General features: G+C 36.4%; 3 protein-coding genes across 3 annotated transcripts; 2 read left to right on the forward strand and 1 right to left on the reverse strand.

Annotated features, from left to right (window-relative positions):
• Window positions 1-813: 813 nt before the first annotated feature.
• Window positions 814-2,796, reverse strand: LOC110746972 (dephospho-CoA kinase-like). The gene is made up of 4 exons (XM_021947192.2): window positions 2,652-2,796; window positions 2,006-2,114; window positions 1,760-1,905; window positions 814-1,341 (listed from the first exon to the last, which is right to left on the reverse strand). Exons 2-4 carry the CDS (start codon window positions 2,111-2,113, stop codon window positions 888-890), a joined length of 708 nt encoding a protein of 235 aa, XP_021802884.2. The 5' UTR covers window position 2,114; window positions 2,652-2,796; the 3' UTR covers window positions 814-887.
• A 6,416-nt stretch (window positions 2,797-9,212) lies between these two features.
• On the forward strand, window positions 9,213-9,938 carry LOC110758782 (uncharacterized). The gene has a single exon (XM_021960700.2). It carries the CDS (start codon window positions 9,213-9,215, stop codon window positions 9,936-9,938), a length of 726 nt encoding a protein of 241 aa, XP_021816392.2.
• Window positions 9,939-11,555: 1,617 nt separating this feature from the next.
• LOC110758783 (Cupredoxin superfamily protein) lies at window positions 11,556-14,142 on the forward strand. The gene is made up of 5 exons (XM_021960701.2): window positions 11,556-12,111; window positions 12,220-12,312; window positions 12,410-12,622; window positions 12,736-12,924; window positions 13,019-14,142. The coding sequence occupies exons 1-5, from the start codon at window positions 11,821-11,823 to the stop codon at window positions 13,973-13,975; spliced, it is 1,743 nt and encodes a 580-aa protein (XP_021816393.2). The 5' UTR covers window positions 11,556-11,820; the 3' UTR covers window positions 13,976-14,142.
• The last annotated feature ends 4,573 nt before the right edge of the window (window positions 14,143-18,715 follow it).

Below are 18,715 nucleotides of genomic sequence, written 5' to 3' on the forward strand. Positions count from 1 at the left end.
AGGGAATGGTGTTGATGTTTATTTCACCAAGAGTGTAGACACATTTTATATTCAGTTGACATCTTTAATTTTTGCTATTTTGTTGAAACATTGGTTAGGATGATTAGCTTCATTTTTTTTAATTACGTGTTTATGCTTTTTTAAATTAGACAAGCTACAGTTGCAATTTTTTACATTAGTAACAATTGAGGTATGTGCTGTTAGACAATTTTCGTACTACACAAGTCTTTCTAATTATATATATAATAATAATGTGTTGAACTATGCTAATTATTCCACTCCATATTTTATATACAAGACTGTTGTAAAAAAGAATGTTGTTACTTCTACGTAAATTCTAATTCTGTGATGACTATCCAAACAGGTGAAATTGTAATTTATGTCATTTCTTAAATTCCGCATATATGACATCCAAACGCTGAAATTTGCAACCGATGCAATTTTTAAATGATGTAATTGGAAATTCTGTCATTTACAATTTCCATGAAAATTAGAATTACTTCATCCAAACACACTGTAAGGGTGTAAGTACATAATACTAAATTGAAAAAACCCAAAAAAAGGCTATAAGAAAGAAGCATAATGGAGCAAAATCTAGATGACCACTTCTGTATGACTAGAACCAAGGAGTGGGATAGCCCCAAAAGAAGGTAATAAAGTTGAAACCATAGCACATAAATAATGCATATCTCGTTATACCCCAAACACAACCTCATTGATAGAGCTAAGTGAGATTTCAAATGAGTCACCACCAAGAAACTAAAGTAACCAAAGCTCTGGCTTAATAACGTTAGACTTTGTTGCTACAAAACAAAGTGAAGGTTCTTATTCTATCAAAGAGGGAGAGATTTAGATCAAGATCTCAACCAAGTACAATTCCAAGGTTGCTATAAACTACTAATATATAAACTTCTCTGAAAATACATCAAAACACCTACAACAATGGAGAGAAGAAACAACGCGACACCTCGTCTAGAAAACCCGAATTCAGTCCACGTCAAGGGCTTCGTGACGATAACTAAGATACTGCGAAACTGTTCTCTTAAATCCTTTAGTGAACCAGTATTATCAATCACTAGGTCTGCCTTGGTCTTTTTCAAATCAAGTGACATCTGAGCATTTATTTTGTTCTGAGCATCATCCTCACTTGTACTGTCCCTCAACATGAGTCTCTGGAGCTGTGTTTCAGAATCAACCCATACCAAAACAATGGGCTTTGTCCATTTGTCCATCTTGGCCTCGAACAATAGAGGGACATCAACAACAATAATCTTAAACCCCTCCATCCATAGCTTCAAAACTTCCCAAAAGATTCCAAACCATATGTAAGGAGCCAGCACTCTACAAAAATATTAAAACTAGACTTTGAAACTGATATGACATGGAACTTGTGTTATAAACTAATCCAACACAGGATCTCTGATAAGGCATTACCATTACCAGGAATATTATAACAAAATCTTGGCAATTTTGACTAATGGAATTTTAACTTGGACAAGTCAATACTTGGTGAGTATTACAGGACCTGAATTATATAAATTTAAAACCATAAGTGGGAACCCAGCATTCACAGATTGACAATGAGTGAGTCTTTTTGTATTCAATGGTGACTAGATTTGTAAAAGATTATGATTTACTCAACTGCACCAGGGATAATGTTGAATTAGGAAGTAAAATCATACAGCTAATAGTATTACTAAGTGATAATCTCAATTCAAACACAAAAGAAAAATGGAACTATCTGCAAAAGGGTAAGTACCGATTCAGAAGTTTGCGCTTTTCGGGATTAGAGAATATAATTTGGCCTAGTTTAGGCCTATCAACTTCTCGATCAGGTTGTAAAATGTCATCTCCAAATGCTGAAACAACCTTTTTCCAGCCAGTATTGCCCTTCTTTAATACATCCTGAAATATCCTCTGTCAATGAACTAGCTAAAAAGAATGTACTGCCATAAATCTTTTATGATTTCAATATAACAGTATTAAGGGTTTGATCATTACTTACACGAGCAACAAGATCTGCGTCAACGACGGGAAAGTCATGGGCCTTGAAGAGATTTGAGACGGTGCTCTTCCCGGACGCAATTCCACCTGTCAGTCCTACTATCCTCATTCTTGAATGCAAAATCAAATATAAGAACAAAATTAGCTAAAAGCTTTAGAGCATCTCCAATGAAAATGACTCTAGCTATCTCTTTTCTTTAGCTCTTTTGAGAAGTAAGACAAAGATGGAGCTCCAGTGCACCCTATCAATCTCCCCATTTTAAAGATTTGGAATTTGGCTCCCTAGAAATGAAGAGCCTCTATGTTGCTGCATATAATAATTTTACCATTTGTTTCTATCAACGCATTCAAGTAAGAATATAAAGAATAAAGAAAAAATTGCAATTTGACAACAGTTTTGGTAGCATTTTCTTATTAATTTAATTTTGAAAATGTTTCTGCAATCAACTTACCTAAATACAGGAAACCAGAAACAAGAAACTACAGTACATAAAATAACAAGAACCCAATCAGTTTTACATTTCCAGCAAAACAAAATGCCCTTCATGGTAAGAATATGTCTTTTTCTTTCCATGCAAGCTAATTGCTTACCCATACAAAAAAGATCAAACCAACTGAATCAGAAAGAATGGGAAGACATTTCTTACCTCTGGCGATTGGCCAAGTTATTGGTTGGCGTCCTCCTTGTGGTGGAAATTGGAGTAGAGAGAATCGAGATTCCCCCTCCTTTGAGTTTAATGTAAAAGTATTTCAGAAAAAAAAATAAATAAAAAACCAAACGAGGAATCAGGAAACTGGTGGCATTGCTGATTGGAATTATCAATTTTATTGACTGGTGTTGCATTACTTTCAAATGTCTTGGAATGTAATTTCCAATTCACAATTTTTTTTTTTCAATTCAGTGACTAAATTAAAGTAAAATTTGATAAATAAATTGAAATAAATTTTTTTCAATGACTAAATTGAAATTAGTATAAAACTCAGTGACAAAAAAATATTTAATCCTAATTTTATTGAATTGTGTTGCATTAGTTCTAACGTCCTGGAGCATAATTTCCAATTCGTGCAGTAATTATTATTATTTTTTTCCAAGATAGTATTTTTCTTTTCTTTTGGAACTTGATGGCTTCTGTTTAAAATCTTTTTTGCTCTTTTATAAAAATCAGTTCCACAAAGCAATGGGGTTGTAGCTCAATCGGTTAAGAACATTTACCCATGCACCTAAGGTTTTAGTTTGATTCCCCTTTCTCACTATCACTTGTATTAAAAAAAAAAAACACAATTATTTTCACAAATAGTTTGTGAAGTTCACGAAATTATCACCTTTGGCCATTTATATTTTTTCATCACATGATTGGTTCTCGAGATTAACTAGGGTATATTAAATTGGTCCATATCGTCAACTTCCGTCGAAAATTCTGTTATTGTTGATGTGTTATTTAGGTGAAATCCACATGTCCAATACCGCTCGTGTGGGATGTAAAACACGATCAACCAACCGAGCTAAGCTCAAACTCAGTAAGGAAATTTACGTTTAACATACTTATTTCATACATGCACGGGCAAAAAATTTGGGGCTCCTAAAAAATTGGATTTGCAGTGGCTCCGTTTTAACCCCCTCATTCCCTTTCCCTATTTCATATAAAGCTGGCCTTTCACGCTTACTGAAAAAGCCCATCACTGTGTAGGACTTGGGCTCACATCTCTTAGAGACAGGTTGAACCATTTTACATTACACGACCCCTTTAACCCTCTAGCCTCTCTGTATCTTTTGTAAGCTGGACTGGATTGGATATTTTCACTTAAAATGGATATGGATTCTAGCCATTGTTTGGTGAGCTTAAATTAGTCTTGGATTACCAACAGGAGTTGGTCCAAGTGGAAGGGGCTTGGATCCTTTAAACAAGAGGTCCTGGGTTCGATCCCAGGCGCTTGCGAATAGAGCAGACTTTGTTGGGAGAGGTCTCCGCTTTGCGCCCGACAGTACCTCGAGGGTTAGTCCCCGCAATCGCGCGGGAGATACCTTGGTTTTCACCAAAAAATTAGTCTTGGATTGGATATGGGCATGAGATCCATGTCCCAAATAACTATGGCTCCAGAACCCAAGCCCAGATGTGGGTTTAGAATCCAAGTCTTTTCCAGAGACACGCCTCTTCTCTCTTCTCTCGACGAGCACGTCTCCTCTCACCAGTTTCTTCTCTTCTCTCGCTTCCCCTCTCTCTTCTCTCTTCCTCTCTTTCTGTCTTTGTGATTTTCTCCTCTCTCTTTTCTTTTTTTAAAATTATATTTTTTTGGTTTTCTTCCTATCTCTGCAACAATTCAAAACTTCCCCTTTCTCACCGAAACTAGTTGGGTTTCTGTCTGGCTTTGAATTGGATTTCAATGTTTTGGTATCATCAGGAGAAACAAAGCTAAAAAAACGTCTAAACGATCAAATCCAACAGGGTGTAGGGAGCACAATAAAGAAAAAAAGACTCAGGATTACAACAAACAAACCAACAAAAGAAGTACAAAAAGTTGTCTTTAATCAAACCAATACAAAATAAGAAAATTGCATTTTCTCCCATAAAAAAAAATTGTGCAATTGGGTGGAAAAGCTGCAGAGAAAGAAAGAAGAGAAAAATAGTTGAAAAGGAGGGATGTTGAACAGAAATGAGATAGAAATTTTTTTTTGCAGGAGTTAAGTTTCTTGATAGTTCAATTAGGATTTTTTTGTTTGTTAATAAATTGGATTTTTATTTTATAGATGATGTGTCAAACTTTAAATCCCTTAGATTAAATTTTTAATGAGGTGTCATATGGAGATGAAAAGTCAAGCAGATCATGACAGATAAAATTAAAACAGAGGATCCGGATCCGGGTCTAAGTGGGAGTTTTTGATTTTTAGTTAATTAATTAATTTTTTCATGCACGTGATGACATGAGCCCGTTATTAAGCCACACCACCATTTAGCAAAAAATTGACAGTCATGCAAAAATAATGGGTTTTGCTTGGTATGAATGTGATAGGAAAATCAATGTTTAAGTATAAAATTGACAAAAACAAAATTTAAGTGAAAATTTGTGAAATTCGATAAACTTTTTGGTAATAAAGTGAAAATTACCCATCCTTTGATTTTCTTGACAAATTTTTTAATCCTGATAAGAATAAATAACCACATAGTATCGATACTCATATTATTATATCTATTTTTCTTTCTCTAGACTGTCATTATTCCATCTTTGATATATGAAGTAATTCACAAATTTGAGACTGGGTTTATTGCAGGATTGTTGAATTGGCATTGTATTTGATGAAGTACGTTGCTATATTGCTACGTAATCTAACAAAAAACAAAGTAATTGTCAATGTCAACTCAAGGAATACGCAGTCAACTGACCCTTCTTAACATTTTGCAACGCTTGTCATTCTTATATTTGATTTACTTGACTTTATATTATAGCTTGATCCTTGTCACTTTTCAAAGTTACTTGTTCTTATTATAGTTGTCTACTTTTTCCTAGCTTTGTGTTTGACGCGTGTCTGCGCCTTGATTCTTATATGTTTTTTTTTCTCTCTTGTTGGGGTTAGCCTCTTTTATTCCTTTATTTCTTTACATTTTAAATCAGTTTACTTACCAACACAAAAAACCTCATCTTTCTATTCCCATCTCTCTCTCTCTCTGATCTCATGTTGGGAGATTCACTATTATACATAATATAGGGGTCCAAATTATAAAAAAATTCTACATGAAATTGACTTTAGAAACACACCCAAAACCTATTTATAACATAACAAAGAGGCTTCGAACTTCTTATATACTACAAAACTACCATTGATTTCTTAAAACAAGCACAACCCCAAAACCTCATAAAAAAAACCAGAACACTCAATAAGGCATCAAAGTAAATTAATAATCAAAATTAAATTCAATAGAGCTAGTTGTCATTTTTTGATTTTCTTTTTGTTTGTTTATAGAAATTAAATGGTGTAGGGTTTATCTATATCACTAGTATAAGAAATCGATTTATAAAATACTCTCATTCAAGTTACAACTTTGGTACGACGACGATTAAATCATAGGATATAAAAATCATTATATTGAGTTGCAAATCACATAGAGAAAGAGATGAAACATAATTATATACTAGCCTCTCTGCACGCGCTTCTGCGCCTGCGAGAGGTTTTTTTTTTAAAAATTGAAATTTATTTTATAATTAAAAAAGATAATGGGTAGTTGTGTTCTATAAAAATAGGATCCATTATCTGATTTTTATTTTTATTTTTATTTTTTTAAATATGAAAAAGTGTGAATTTACCATATTATCCTCATTTAATTAATAATTTCAATTCTTAATGTTTGCATTAACCAAGGGCATTTTCTGGTATTTTGAATGTTTCACCATTCTCTGCCTTTTGCTTGATATATATATATATATTCTCTCTTTGATGACTGAAACATAATTATGAGCTCCGGTGGAATTGATGTACTAGAACAAGGGAAAAATGACGTAAAAGTTGAATGCATGGGCACGGAAGATGCCAACAACTGTTTTTTTTATTTTTATCAATGACTAAAACTTCCCTACATCGACATCTTCTTCATGAACCATTGTTGATCTCTCCGTTCATATAGAATAATCAGTTTTAACTATTTTAAAACTTGTCTACATCGACATCTTTTCTTCATGATGTCCAAAAATCTATCTGAATATACCACGAAAGCTCCAATTCAAGACCCATGACAAAACACTTGACCGTTTTCTTCATCACCAAGCCTACATGCAAGTGCCATGGAAATTTCAGTTGAAGACCTTGACAATTTATGTTCTGAACCTCTGAGTCACCTGTAGATATATCTTAGAAAGCAGGCTAAGTCCATGAAACAGGGTTGACAATTCTTCATGTAGCAATTTTTAATGGATTTTCATAATAAAAAAATATTTATTTATTTATTTAATCCATATGTCACGATGTGATTGTACATGTGGGCTCCACTTATCTTCCACATCATACACATAACAGAATTTTTGACGGCAAGGACCATTTGTGATAAAAAGTCCAAACGTTAAGGACTATTAGTGTCACAAAAAAACCTCAAGGACCATTCGTGATAATTTCATAAACGTCAAGGACCATTTGTGATAAAAAACCTTTATTTTTTTAACGTCGTAGTTTTGACTTAAGCACATCAATTTTTTTTAATTAACCTGGCCAAAAACAGCGATGATTTCCCCCCAATACAGCCTGACATTCCCCCTCTAAAACCTAAAATCCCTAGTTCTCACCCTAACCCCCAACCTCCAACCCGCACCCTTTGCTTTACCATATGAAATTGATATTAATGATGACTTTTTGATATGTGATAGTTTTATTAGAGACTTTGATCTTTTTACACCATGACCCCTGAAAGTACAAATCCTGAATCTGTTACTAAGTGTGATTGAAAATCATATCAATAACCTGAGATTACAAAAATAAAAAATAAAAAAGGACAGAGTCCCAATAACATCTCACTATTTCTAAGCCAAACATATCACTCACATACATTGGCAGACTCAGAAATTTTTCAAAGAAAGGACAACGTTTAAAATGTTAAAAGCACCAAAAAAAGGGACAATCCAAAACCCGAGATAAATTCCTAAAAACTCAAAACCTATGTTGTACAGGTAAAAAATACGATACAGTACAACACAGCCATTCGGAAATTCTTCAAAAATTAGAATTTGGATATGGCAAAGATAAGACAATTAAAATAATATATAATTTATTAATTTTATATAAATTATAATTGAATTAACACATTAATTTTATTAGTTATATGATTAAAATAGTATATATATATATATGCTGGTATGGGTTTAAAGGGTTTTGTATTTCTATTGTATTGGTGTTAAGTGGACTTCTATTTTATGAGGATTACATAACCAGTGGCGGACCCACAAAAATGTAATAAAAAGGTGCAACTGCACCTTCTCTTGCCAGAAATCCTTTGGAGAGGTCGTAATATGCCCCACCTGCTGGTGGCCACCATGTTTTTTACTAAATGCCTCAAAGAGAGATAAACAGAGAGATAGAGAAAACCCAGAAAGATTTTGAATTGGAATTTAAGTTTTTGGGATGTGGTTTCTTGTGTGTTTTGACTCAAAGCCATGACAAAGGATTTTTTTTCCTGAAATTTTATAGAGGTGACACTGTGCGCCTCGCGAAGAAGATGATGTCTGAATATTGGTGACCTAGTAAACTCTACACACCATTTTGTCTATAGCCTCCTTTGATTTAAACGGTTTGTTTAGTGTTTGATTGTACAAACACCTCTCAGCTGGGTTTTATTATAAGGCCAAAAGTCACTTTTGGTCTCTGTAATTTGACACTTAGACATTGAAACTACAATATATATTATTTTAATTATATAACTAATAAAACTAATGTATTAATTCAATTATAAATTGTGGACCCTATTTATAGACTTACATGTAAAAACCCATTTTTGAGTACTAATTAGTTCCATACTGGGAATGGTGGGGTAATCATGCATGGATATGTTTGGATTGGGGACCATGCTTATTACTATTTTCTGGCAGCATCACTTTCATCCATTGGTCAACGGGTCAATGCAGTGCAAACTTTGATGAAGCTCCAGCTAAGGCGAGGGGCCTCGTGAACCTACACCATAAAGGTTACAATGATATTTCTTACATAATACTTATTGTAGAGGATAATACTTAATAGGGTCACAAAATAGACCACCCGATCACTTGTGTAGATAGGATAAAGTAGAGGGATACGTATGCACTTTTTTCCGCCATATAAAATCGGATAACGAATCCTATTTTTATGGAAAACAACTACTCATTATCTTTTTTAATTTTAAAAGAAATTTTAAATTTAAAAAAAAAAGCCTCTCGCACGTGCGGAGAGGCTAGTATATATATATATATATATATATATATATATATATATATATATATATATATTGGTATGGGTTTAAAGGGTTTTGTGTTTCTATTATATTGGTGTTAAGTGAACTTCTTTTTATGAGATTTGCGTAAGCAACGGGTATCTTGCACCGGAGAGTGTGGCCTATGTGGTCTACAGGACGAAACTCAAGCTCACATTTTTTTTCCAATGTGACTTTGCACGTGCATTCTGGTTTGCAAGCCCTCTCCAACTGGATGTGACCCGGTTAGCAGGGGAGGATTTTATTTCTACTTGGCGATATATGGTGATGACGCTCAGTTCATCTGAGCATGCAGCGGAGGCCATCCAATGGTTTGTTTTTGGGCTGTGGCGAATCTGGAAAACCAGGAACTTGGCTGTCTTTGAAGGTGCGAAAGCTGATCCCATTGAGGCTACTCACCTCTTGCTCAACCAAGTCTCTGAGTACCGTGTTGCTAAGCAGGAGATTCAGCCTCAACCTCTTCAGGCTATCAGTAGCTCCATAGCCCAAAGTTGGTGTAAACCTCTGCTGGGTCTTCTCAAGGTGAATTGCGACGCCGCATGGTCTGCTCAACTATTGCGGGGAGGAGTCGGCTGGGTTATCAGGGACAGCCATGGTCTACTGTTATGTGCTGGGGGTGAGGGTGACCTTCGTGGCTCCTCTGTTCTAATGATGGAACTTCTCGCTATTCGCCATGCCCTCAGTGCATGTGCCCACTTCCAGCTCACACACGTAATGGTGGAGTCGGATACCCAGAGAGGTATCTCAATGCTCAATGGACAGGCTACGGTAGAGTCCGATCTGGAGGGAATTGTCTTCGATATCCAGCAGCTAGTGGCTTCTCTATCTCGGGCCTCCTTTGTGTTTGCTCCTAGGTCCTGTAACCGAGCTGCCCATACTGTTGCTGGTTTCGTTTCTAAACACGGGGGTAATCATGTTTGGGATCATCTTGGAACTGACTGGCTTTTTACTATTCTTGCCTCCGATGTAAACCTTGCTATTCGTTATTATTAAATTCTTCCAGCGATTTTGACCAAAAAAAAAAAACTTCTATTTTATGAGGATTACGTGAGTAGTGGCGGACCCACAAAAGTGTAAGTTGCACAGTCCCCTTGCCGGATCCTTTGGAGAGGCCAGAATATACCCCCTGCTGGTGGTCACCATGTTTTTGGCTAAATGCCTCAAAGAGAGATAAACAGAGAGATAGAGAAAACCTAGAAAGATTTTGAATTGGAATTTAAGCGTTTGGGATGTGGTTTCTTGTGTGTTTTGACTCAAAGCTACGACAAGGATTTTTTTTCCTGAAATTTTGTAGAGGTGACACTGTGCGCCTCTCGAAGAAGACGATGTCTGAGTGTTGGTGACCTAATAAACTCTATGCACCGTTTTGTCTATAGCCTCCTTTGATTTAAACAGTTTATTTAGTGTTTGATTGTACAAACACCTCTCAATTGGGTTTTATTATAAGGCCAAAAGTTACTTTTGGTTCTTGTAGTTTGACACTTCAACCACTTTTAATCCTGTAGTTTCAATTCCGTCAATTTTGCTGTTGTAGTTTCATTTTTGTAGCAATTGAAAGACAATCCTATTTCATGTCAAATTATTTGTATAACTTATGTTATCTATTCAAGGGTATTGAAACTACAATATATATATTATTTTAATCATATAACTAATAAAACTAATGTATTAATTCAATTATAATTTATATAAACTAATAAATTTTGGACCCTATTTATAGACTTACATGTAAAAACCCATTTTTGAGTACTAATTAGTTCCATACTGGGAATGGTGGGGTAATCATGCATGGATATGTTTGGATTGGGCACCATGCTTATTACTATTTTCTGGCAGCATCACTTTCATCCATTGGTCAACGGGTCAATGCAGAGCAAACTTTGATGAAGCTCCAGCTAAGGCGAGGGGCCTCCTGAACCCTACACCATAAAGGTCTCACAATGATATTTCTTAAATAATAATACTTAATAGGGTCACAAAATAGACCACCCGATCACTTGTGTAGATAGGATAAAGTAGAGGGATACGTATGCACTTTTTTCCGCCATATAAAATACACAAGTGTAATTCGATAAGATATTTAATCCAACTTCTCAATCAAATGGTTGTCCTTTTATTAATTAATGTGTTTATATCGCTTTTATGAATAAAGAAAAAAAATATATTTTGTTCGAATGGTTGAAATACAAAGTATAATGAACCCCACAAAAAAATTCATCTCAAATAAGCTTATATCCATAGTATAGTATGTCTTCTTATTGCTGCAAAACCAAAGCCTGAAACAACGCGTTTTCTTAATTACTTTCTCTTGTCTTGACATGATATAGCACAACATTTCGGAGCCAAAAAGAAACATAAAAATACAACTTGGCACATGGAGTTGGTTTGACAAATTCCTAAGGATCTCTTCCACCTTCCTGATGTTTGCAAATAATTTTGAAGAGGTCAGCTTCATAGGAAAATACCCAGTAATTTCATGGTTTCACTGTGTAATTGATTGAGTCTGTAGCTACCATGTTTGACCAAAGACTCAGACGCTACATATAGAGATGGAGGGGGAAAAGCAATTGAAGCAGCTAGCATTTTCACAAAACGCGCCAAACAGGAAAATTGAAGCAGCTAGCACTTTCACAAGCTCATAAACAGGAAAATGCCCAGTAATTGATCAAGTCTTTAGCCACCATGTTTGACCAAAGACTCAGACACTACATATAGAGCTGGAGGGGGAAAAGCAATTGAAGCAGCTAGCACTTTTACAAAAAGCGCCAATTTGAGTTTGAGGAAGCAACAGCGCCCAATATTATTATTATTGCATCAACTTTCAAATAGAGTCACTGCAGTTTTTTCAGTGAGCTTCTAAAGGTTCCAAAGAGAAATGGTTGAGCTTTTACAGAGAAATGGTTGCATTTTAAAGTTATTTCTGGCTTTGTTTCTGTTCTTGTCTTTGGTTGAGGTTCCAGCAGTGGAGGCTAGAATTAGGCATTACAAATGGGAGGTGAAGTATGAGTACAAGTCCCCTGATTGCTTCAAGAAGCTGGTCCTAACCATTAATGGTAGATCTCCTGGACCAACCATACTTGCTCAGCAGGGAGACACCATCATTGTTGAGCTTACAAACAGTTTATGGACAGAAAATGTAGCCATACATTGGCATGGAATTCGACAGGTACAATCGTCGTAATTTCCTCAATTCCTATTTATTTGTTATTTGATCAGCAAACTTTTTTTTTATGTTTCATAGCATCTGAAAGTGTGCTTCTTTTTTCGGTTGCAGATTGGAACACCATGGAGTGATGGAACTGAAGGTGTGACTCAATGCCCAATAGTGCCTGGAGACACCTTCAAATATCAGTTTGTGGTTGATAGGGTAAGTAGGACATAATTTTCATGGTAGACAGATTGTTGTTGTTGTTGAATTAATAATTTATACTGATCTCCATGTATGATTAAATTGCCTTTTGCAGCCTGGAACATACCTCTACCATGCTCATTATGGAATGCAGAGAGAAGCTGGTTTATATGGTTCGATCCGTGTAGCGCTTCCTGATGGAGAATCAGAGCCTTTTTCTTACGATTATGATCGAAGCATCATACTTAATGATTGGTACCACAAGAGCACTTATGAACACGCAGCTGGGCTGTCCTCCCTTAAGTTTGCCTGGGTTGGGGAACCTCAGGTAATTAATTGCCTCTCAATTCAGTTTTTGGGTAACAAATAGAATTTACTAGTTTACTGTTTGCTGCTGTCAATGCACTTGCTAATGGGTTTTCCTTTTGGCCAAAATTTCAGTCGCTTTTGATACAAGGAAAAGGAAGATTCGACTGCTCCACACTGACCACTCCAAGCTTAGACCCTGATGTTTGTAATGCAACGAACCCCGAATGCTCCCCTTACGCAATGACAGTCGTCCCTGGCAAGACGTATCGACTAAGGGTTGCTAGCTTGACTGCTCTGTCTGCCCTCAGTTTTCAAATAGAGGTACTAATTTATCTATGTTCATGTAGTATGCAGAACACAATCTGCATAATTTTAAGTATTAGCATATAATTAACAAAACTTGTCCATGTTGCAGGGCCATAATATGACAGTGGTTGAGGCAGACGGGCATTATGTTGAGCCATTTGTTGTGAAGAACCTGTTCTTATATTCTGGTGAGACATATTCTGTGCTAATAAAAGCAGACCAAGACCCTTCAAGAAATTATTGGATGACAACAAATGTGGTTACCCGAAATGCCACCACCCCACCTGGTTTAGCCATTCTCAATTACTATCCAAACCACCCGAGGAGATCTCCTCCGGCGGTACCCCCAGCAGGCCCTGCTTGGGACAACGTACGCGCCCGATTGGATCAAAGTCTTGCCATCAAAGCACACCAAGGCTTCATCCACACCCCTCCCCCAACCTCAGACAGAGTGATTGTGCTTCTCAACACACAAAACAAAGTCAACGGTTATGTCCGCTGGTCAGTCAACAATGTCTCATTCACTCATCCTCACACACCTTATCTCATTGCCCTCAAGCAGAACTTGACTGAGGCATTTGATCAAACATCTCCACCTGACGGGTACGACTTTGTAAACTATGACATTTACAAGACACCAAACTACACAAATGCTACAGTAAGCAATGGGATTTATAGGCTCCAGTTCAATACAACAGTGGACCTTATACTCCAAAATGCCAACACCATGAACCCGAACAACAGCGAGACGCACCCATGGCATCTTCATGGGCACGATTTCTGGGTCCTGGGATATGGGGAGGGCAAGTTTGACACGTTCAATGATCCAAAGAAGTACAATTTGGTGAACCCTATCATGAAGAATACTGTGCCTGTTCATCGTTATGGGTGGACTGCTTTGAGATTCAGGGCAGATAATCCAGGGGCTTGGGCGTTTCATTGCCACATAGAGTCTCATTTCTATATGGGAATGGGTGTGGTGTTTGAATCAGGAATTGATAAGGTGGGAAAATTGCCTTCCTCTATAATGGGCTGTGGTGCAACTAGAGGAGTTCACAGGCCATAGTCATTGGTGCTTGTCTTGTGGGTGCTTCAGTAAATATACCAAGCAGGAGGCTGCAAGGGAAGAAAAGAAAAATTGTTGAACCAAGTTTAATTACATTATTTGTTGTAAAAATCTAGCACAGGAACATCTATTTTGTATTCAATATAGGATTGAAATCTCTTTCAAAATTTTGAGTTGTACTGTAGCTCTCTTTAAATTTTTAGGCAAATGTTAAAAACACCCATCAAAAGTGGTCCATGTTGAAATTAGTCTAACAAATTGATGAACTACCAAAATAAACATCACCTTTTAATAATGATGGTTCCTTCTTGCAAAGGGAGTCACTTTTTTGTAGTAGTTATTGGATAAGAGTGAGACTTTTGTGATTTAGTGTCGGCAGCTCAATAATTTAGATTCCCATGTAAATTTACATTTGTATAATTATTGGAAGGACAATTTATGTAATCGTAACACATTTCCCACTTTGAAAATGTAAAAGCAAGCAGTTTACATGCCCGGCCGTATGAGAAGAACAACTCTTGGTGCTCTCTAGTTTTCAATAAAAATACTCTTGCATTTCAATATTGCTCTCTCATCTCTCAACTTTTCAACGATCCTCACCCTAAAGTTTATAAACCTTGCATCGGCTAAGGAGTTGGGCTACTCACTCATTGCCAATTGGTTTTAGGGTGAAATCTCAACTTCCCTCGAGGGGTGGGACTGAGTTCATTTTCTTTGTTTTCCTCTGTTTTAGTTCTTGTATTGGGTAGGGGTGGGCATCAAAACCGGAATACCGAAACCATCCTAAAATCGTGCCAATCTCGTGCCGTCCCGTTTGGTGTTGACGTGTAAACGGGATGATACCGTGTCATCCCGTTACTATTTGGCACGACATCGGTTTCACATTTGTGATCCCGGTTGGTGTCATACCGTACCGAACAGTATATTTGTTTTATTAATCCTAATTTAATTTCAGCATACTCTCCTCCACAGATTTCTTCAACTCCTCTTTCTCTTTGTTTCTCTGCGTCCTTTCCTCTGTCTAATACTAATTCTTCTCTTCTCTTCTCTTCTCCTTTCTCAATCTTTCTTGATAGAAATGAGTTCTTTTTGTTCTATTTTCCTTTGATGGGTGTTTGAAAGAAAAAAAGGTTTGTTCTCTTTTTGTTCTCTTTTCCTTTTATATGCATCCTTCCTGTTACAGTTGGATTTTAGCCCTGTATCCTGGATTAAATTGATTGTCTTCATCTAATGATATATTGCAAATATCTGGAGACTTTCTTTTATGAAACTTAGGTAGGTATTGGAGGTTTCCTGTGCAGCTGCCAAATTTCACTTCTTTGGTTTCTGGATTTGGACTTTACGTTTTCAATGACATTTTACAGGCATTAGCATTTTGGGGTTATCAAGAAGTCGAGTTTTCTGGATCTGAGAAGTAATGGTAGTTGGGGTTTCTCTTTTAATTGGAAAGATCACTACTTTATTAAAGGTTTAGGAGTTTGGTTAAGTTTAGATCTTTAACAATATCAGTGGGACTCTTGCTCCTTTTAATCCATCCGGTATGGTTTGAACGTGTTTTAAAAAACTCCCATCCCGATTCCCCTATTCGGGATGACCTCCATCCTGTGTCATCTCGTATTGTGCCCAGCCCTAGTATTGGGTTTTCCTAATTTCTCAGTTTTTTTTTTGTCTAAATATTTTTTTTTTCCCGTTGACATTTGTCTGAACAATTCATTGAAGTTAAAAAAGAAACTTTTGGGTGGGAGCACAAGAACAAACTTTTGTCTGAATAATTTGTTGATTAAGACCAGAACAAAAAATAACAAGCATGGAAACATATAATTTCCAAGTAAACAAACATTCAAATATATAACCAAGCACTACTTTCACGTCCATGCCATGCTAATGTTAAACCTCCAAGCAACCCTAATCCAAGTAAAATGCAAATTAGTTTCCCATTTTCGGATTTAACTGAAATCATCTATGTTGATAAGATGCGCTGGGAAGGGGTAGTAAAGATCGTCTTCTCTGCCATTATACATCCCCTTAGTTACATCAAAATCCTGCCGCAGAAATATTAAACAAGTAATCAGAATTTATATTAAAAATAGAAAATTTAAAGTTCAAAAATTTCCTCTCTATAGTAGAAATGGAGAAAATGGTTATGTTGAAAAATATAAAGTCCCATATCGAAAACTTGACTAAATAAACTACAACTTATAATAAGTGGTTCCACTCCTAATAATATTGAGGCCTTTTGGGATAAAACCCCACCCCTACTAGGCTTTGTAGGTGGTTAATTTGGGGACAATATCAGTGTTGTTAGTAGTGGGCTGCAGGCCCGTCTCTTTGAAATTTAACATGGTATCAGAGTGGGATCCCGATCCAGACTCAAACCCACACTCCGACCTAGACGGATCACACTTTGATTCGATATGGCCATCGACCCGACCCATATCAGTGTTGTTAGTAGTGGGCCGTATGCCCGTCTCTTTGAAATTTAACAGGTTATTAGATTTTGAATATGTAATTAGAAGTTGGCACGTACCCAAAGTGGGCCGCAAGCCTGTCTCTTTGAAATTTAACATGGCATTAGAGTGGGAACCTGATCCAGACCCAGAACCACACTCCGACCCAGACCGGTCACACCTTGATTCGGTGTGGCCATTGACTCAATCGATATCAGTGTTGTTAGTAGTGGGCCGCATACTCCTCTTTGAAATTTAACAGGTTATTAGGTTGAACTTGTAATTAGAAGTTGGCACACGTACCCGAAGTGGATGGCCATATATCACAGGCCACTGGTGGGCTTCTTCGGTTGCCAATGCCAGCTTCTCATGATCATGGTCTCTTATTGGTCCCTGTACCTGTACCTGTGATTAAGATTTTTAATTCTAGGGTGCTCTTAATCAACAGTTGTTTATTAATGAAAATTTTAGAAACTAATTAAACCAAGTCCAATATTGTGCTAAATTAATTAATTGCATACTTTTGGAAACCTTCGTTGGAGCTCCATACTTGCATTCGCTAACAGCTGTTGCCTATTTTGATTATTCACAGCTCCTCTCTGTCATAATATAAAGAAATGTGTTAAGTGATTTAGGACCGACCATAGAAACCTTGTTCAATAAGTGGACCGCATTAGCTGTCTGCTTTTAGCATACAGAAATGTGAGGAAAATAGCAGGGACGTAAAAGTAATGCTAGGTATACCATATTGTAAATGGTGAAGCTAGAGTTTATATATTTTGAGGACCGAGAGTTGGAGGCATGAGAAATAGTTTAAAAGTTTATGAACTTACACACAACCACTTCAGGTATGTATGTAGCTTCGTCATTCCCTGCATATTTTGTACAACATCTTTAATAGAGGTTTGTCCCGCCAATACAAGTAGGTATCTGATCGGTTCATAATTGTATATTATTTCTTACCCTTCTAGCTTATGATTTGGTTATGTTTTTGAGTTAAACTTGTGCTTTTAATCCTTTTTGTGTTTATCTTTCAGTTAATTGAGCTTTAGGTAACAATGATGGCTTTGGAGAACATAATTCATGCAATTCAAGCATGTTAAGGCCTAATTTGGATGAATTGATGAAGAGCTTAAAGACAAATTCATTATGGCTACAGCCCCCTGCCAGTCCAGTTCCGTAGGTCATATTGAAAGCTTTGTTTCAGCAACCTACATAGCTCGGATGAGGCCACATTCTTCATGAAAGTTGTTCCAATGGGTGTATACTATAACATATCCGAAATTCAGCCTCATTGGATAATTGTGGAGTCTGTTACCTAGCAAACACAGAGCCATGCTCAGGATGGATTTTATCAGCGCGCAAAATGAGTTAGCATTTTGTTTTGGCCTTAACTTCCTCCTCCGATCTTGGATTGGCCCAAATGATATATGGCTGGAAAGAAGACATTCTGAACTTCAAGTTTGAGTGCTTAAAGTCTTAATTTGCTTAAGGGAAGCCCAATTCGTAAGCCCTTGAAGTTGCTGGTCATGCTGACCTCAGGATGAGCTATTATTTCTGGTTGGAAGCTTGGTCATAGTGACATGAAGATGAGCTAGGGCTGTGTTGCGTAGATTCAGCTCCACCAAAATGGATTAAGCTGCATCCTCAACTTGTGATACTCGCAAGTGCACGAACCGTTGGTAGTATAGCATATGTAAGTGCGAGGTCGATTCCACAGGGATTGGTGATTGAATGATCCAATTTAGTTTCCCTACACAAAATAGAAACAAAAACAAAGAACATAAAACAAGGAAGAAAGAAATAAGTAACTCAAGCAAATAAGTTCCCAAGTTCAATTTAGATTAATGGATTGATTCTAGCTAAAGTATGATTAAGCCATGGTGTGTGGTCATAACCTTGTGTTCCTAATTCCCTAATTTGATCATTTGTTGTCTAACCTAAAATTAAGCATTAGGAACCCATTAAGCATAGAAGAACATTTTAAACAACCAAGTATGTATCTAATCCCTGTTGTCGAATGTCCATACATACTCTTCCTATTCATAGTTCAATTCGAATTAAAGCATGGTGTATACTCTTAATTCAAACCAAGATAGCTAACATGCAAGCCTAAATGGTGATCAATCATTCAAACTAGCATATTAACTTATAAGCATAATGAATAAGAACAAAAACCATAATTGAAACTTGGAAACTAATTCAACTTGAAAACTTAAGAAAAGAATTTACATAACAAAGAAAAATAAATTACAACTAAGAAAACATTAAGAAAACTAAGAGAACTTTGAGG

Source organism: Prunus avium, chromosome 6 (assembly GCF_965620075.1).
Source record: "Prunus avium chromosome 6, drPruAviu1.hap1.1, whole genome shotgun sequence".
In the NCBI taxonomy this organism is placed as follows: domain Eukaryota; kingdom Viridiplantae; phylum Streptophyta; class Magnoliopsida; order Rosales; family Rosaceae; genus Prunus; species Prunus avium.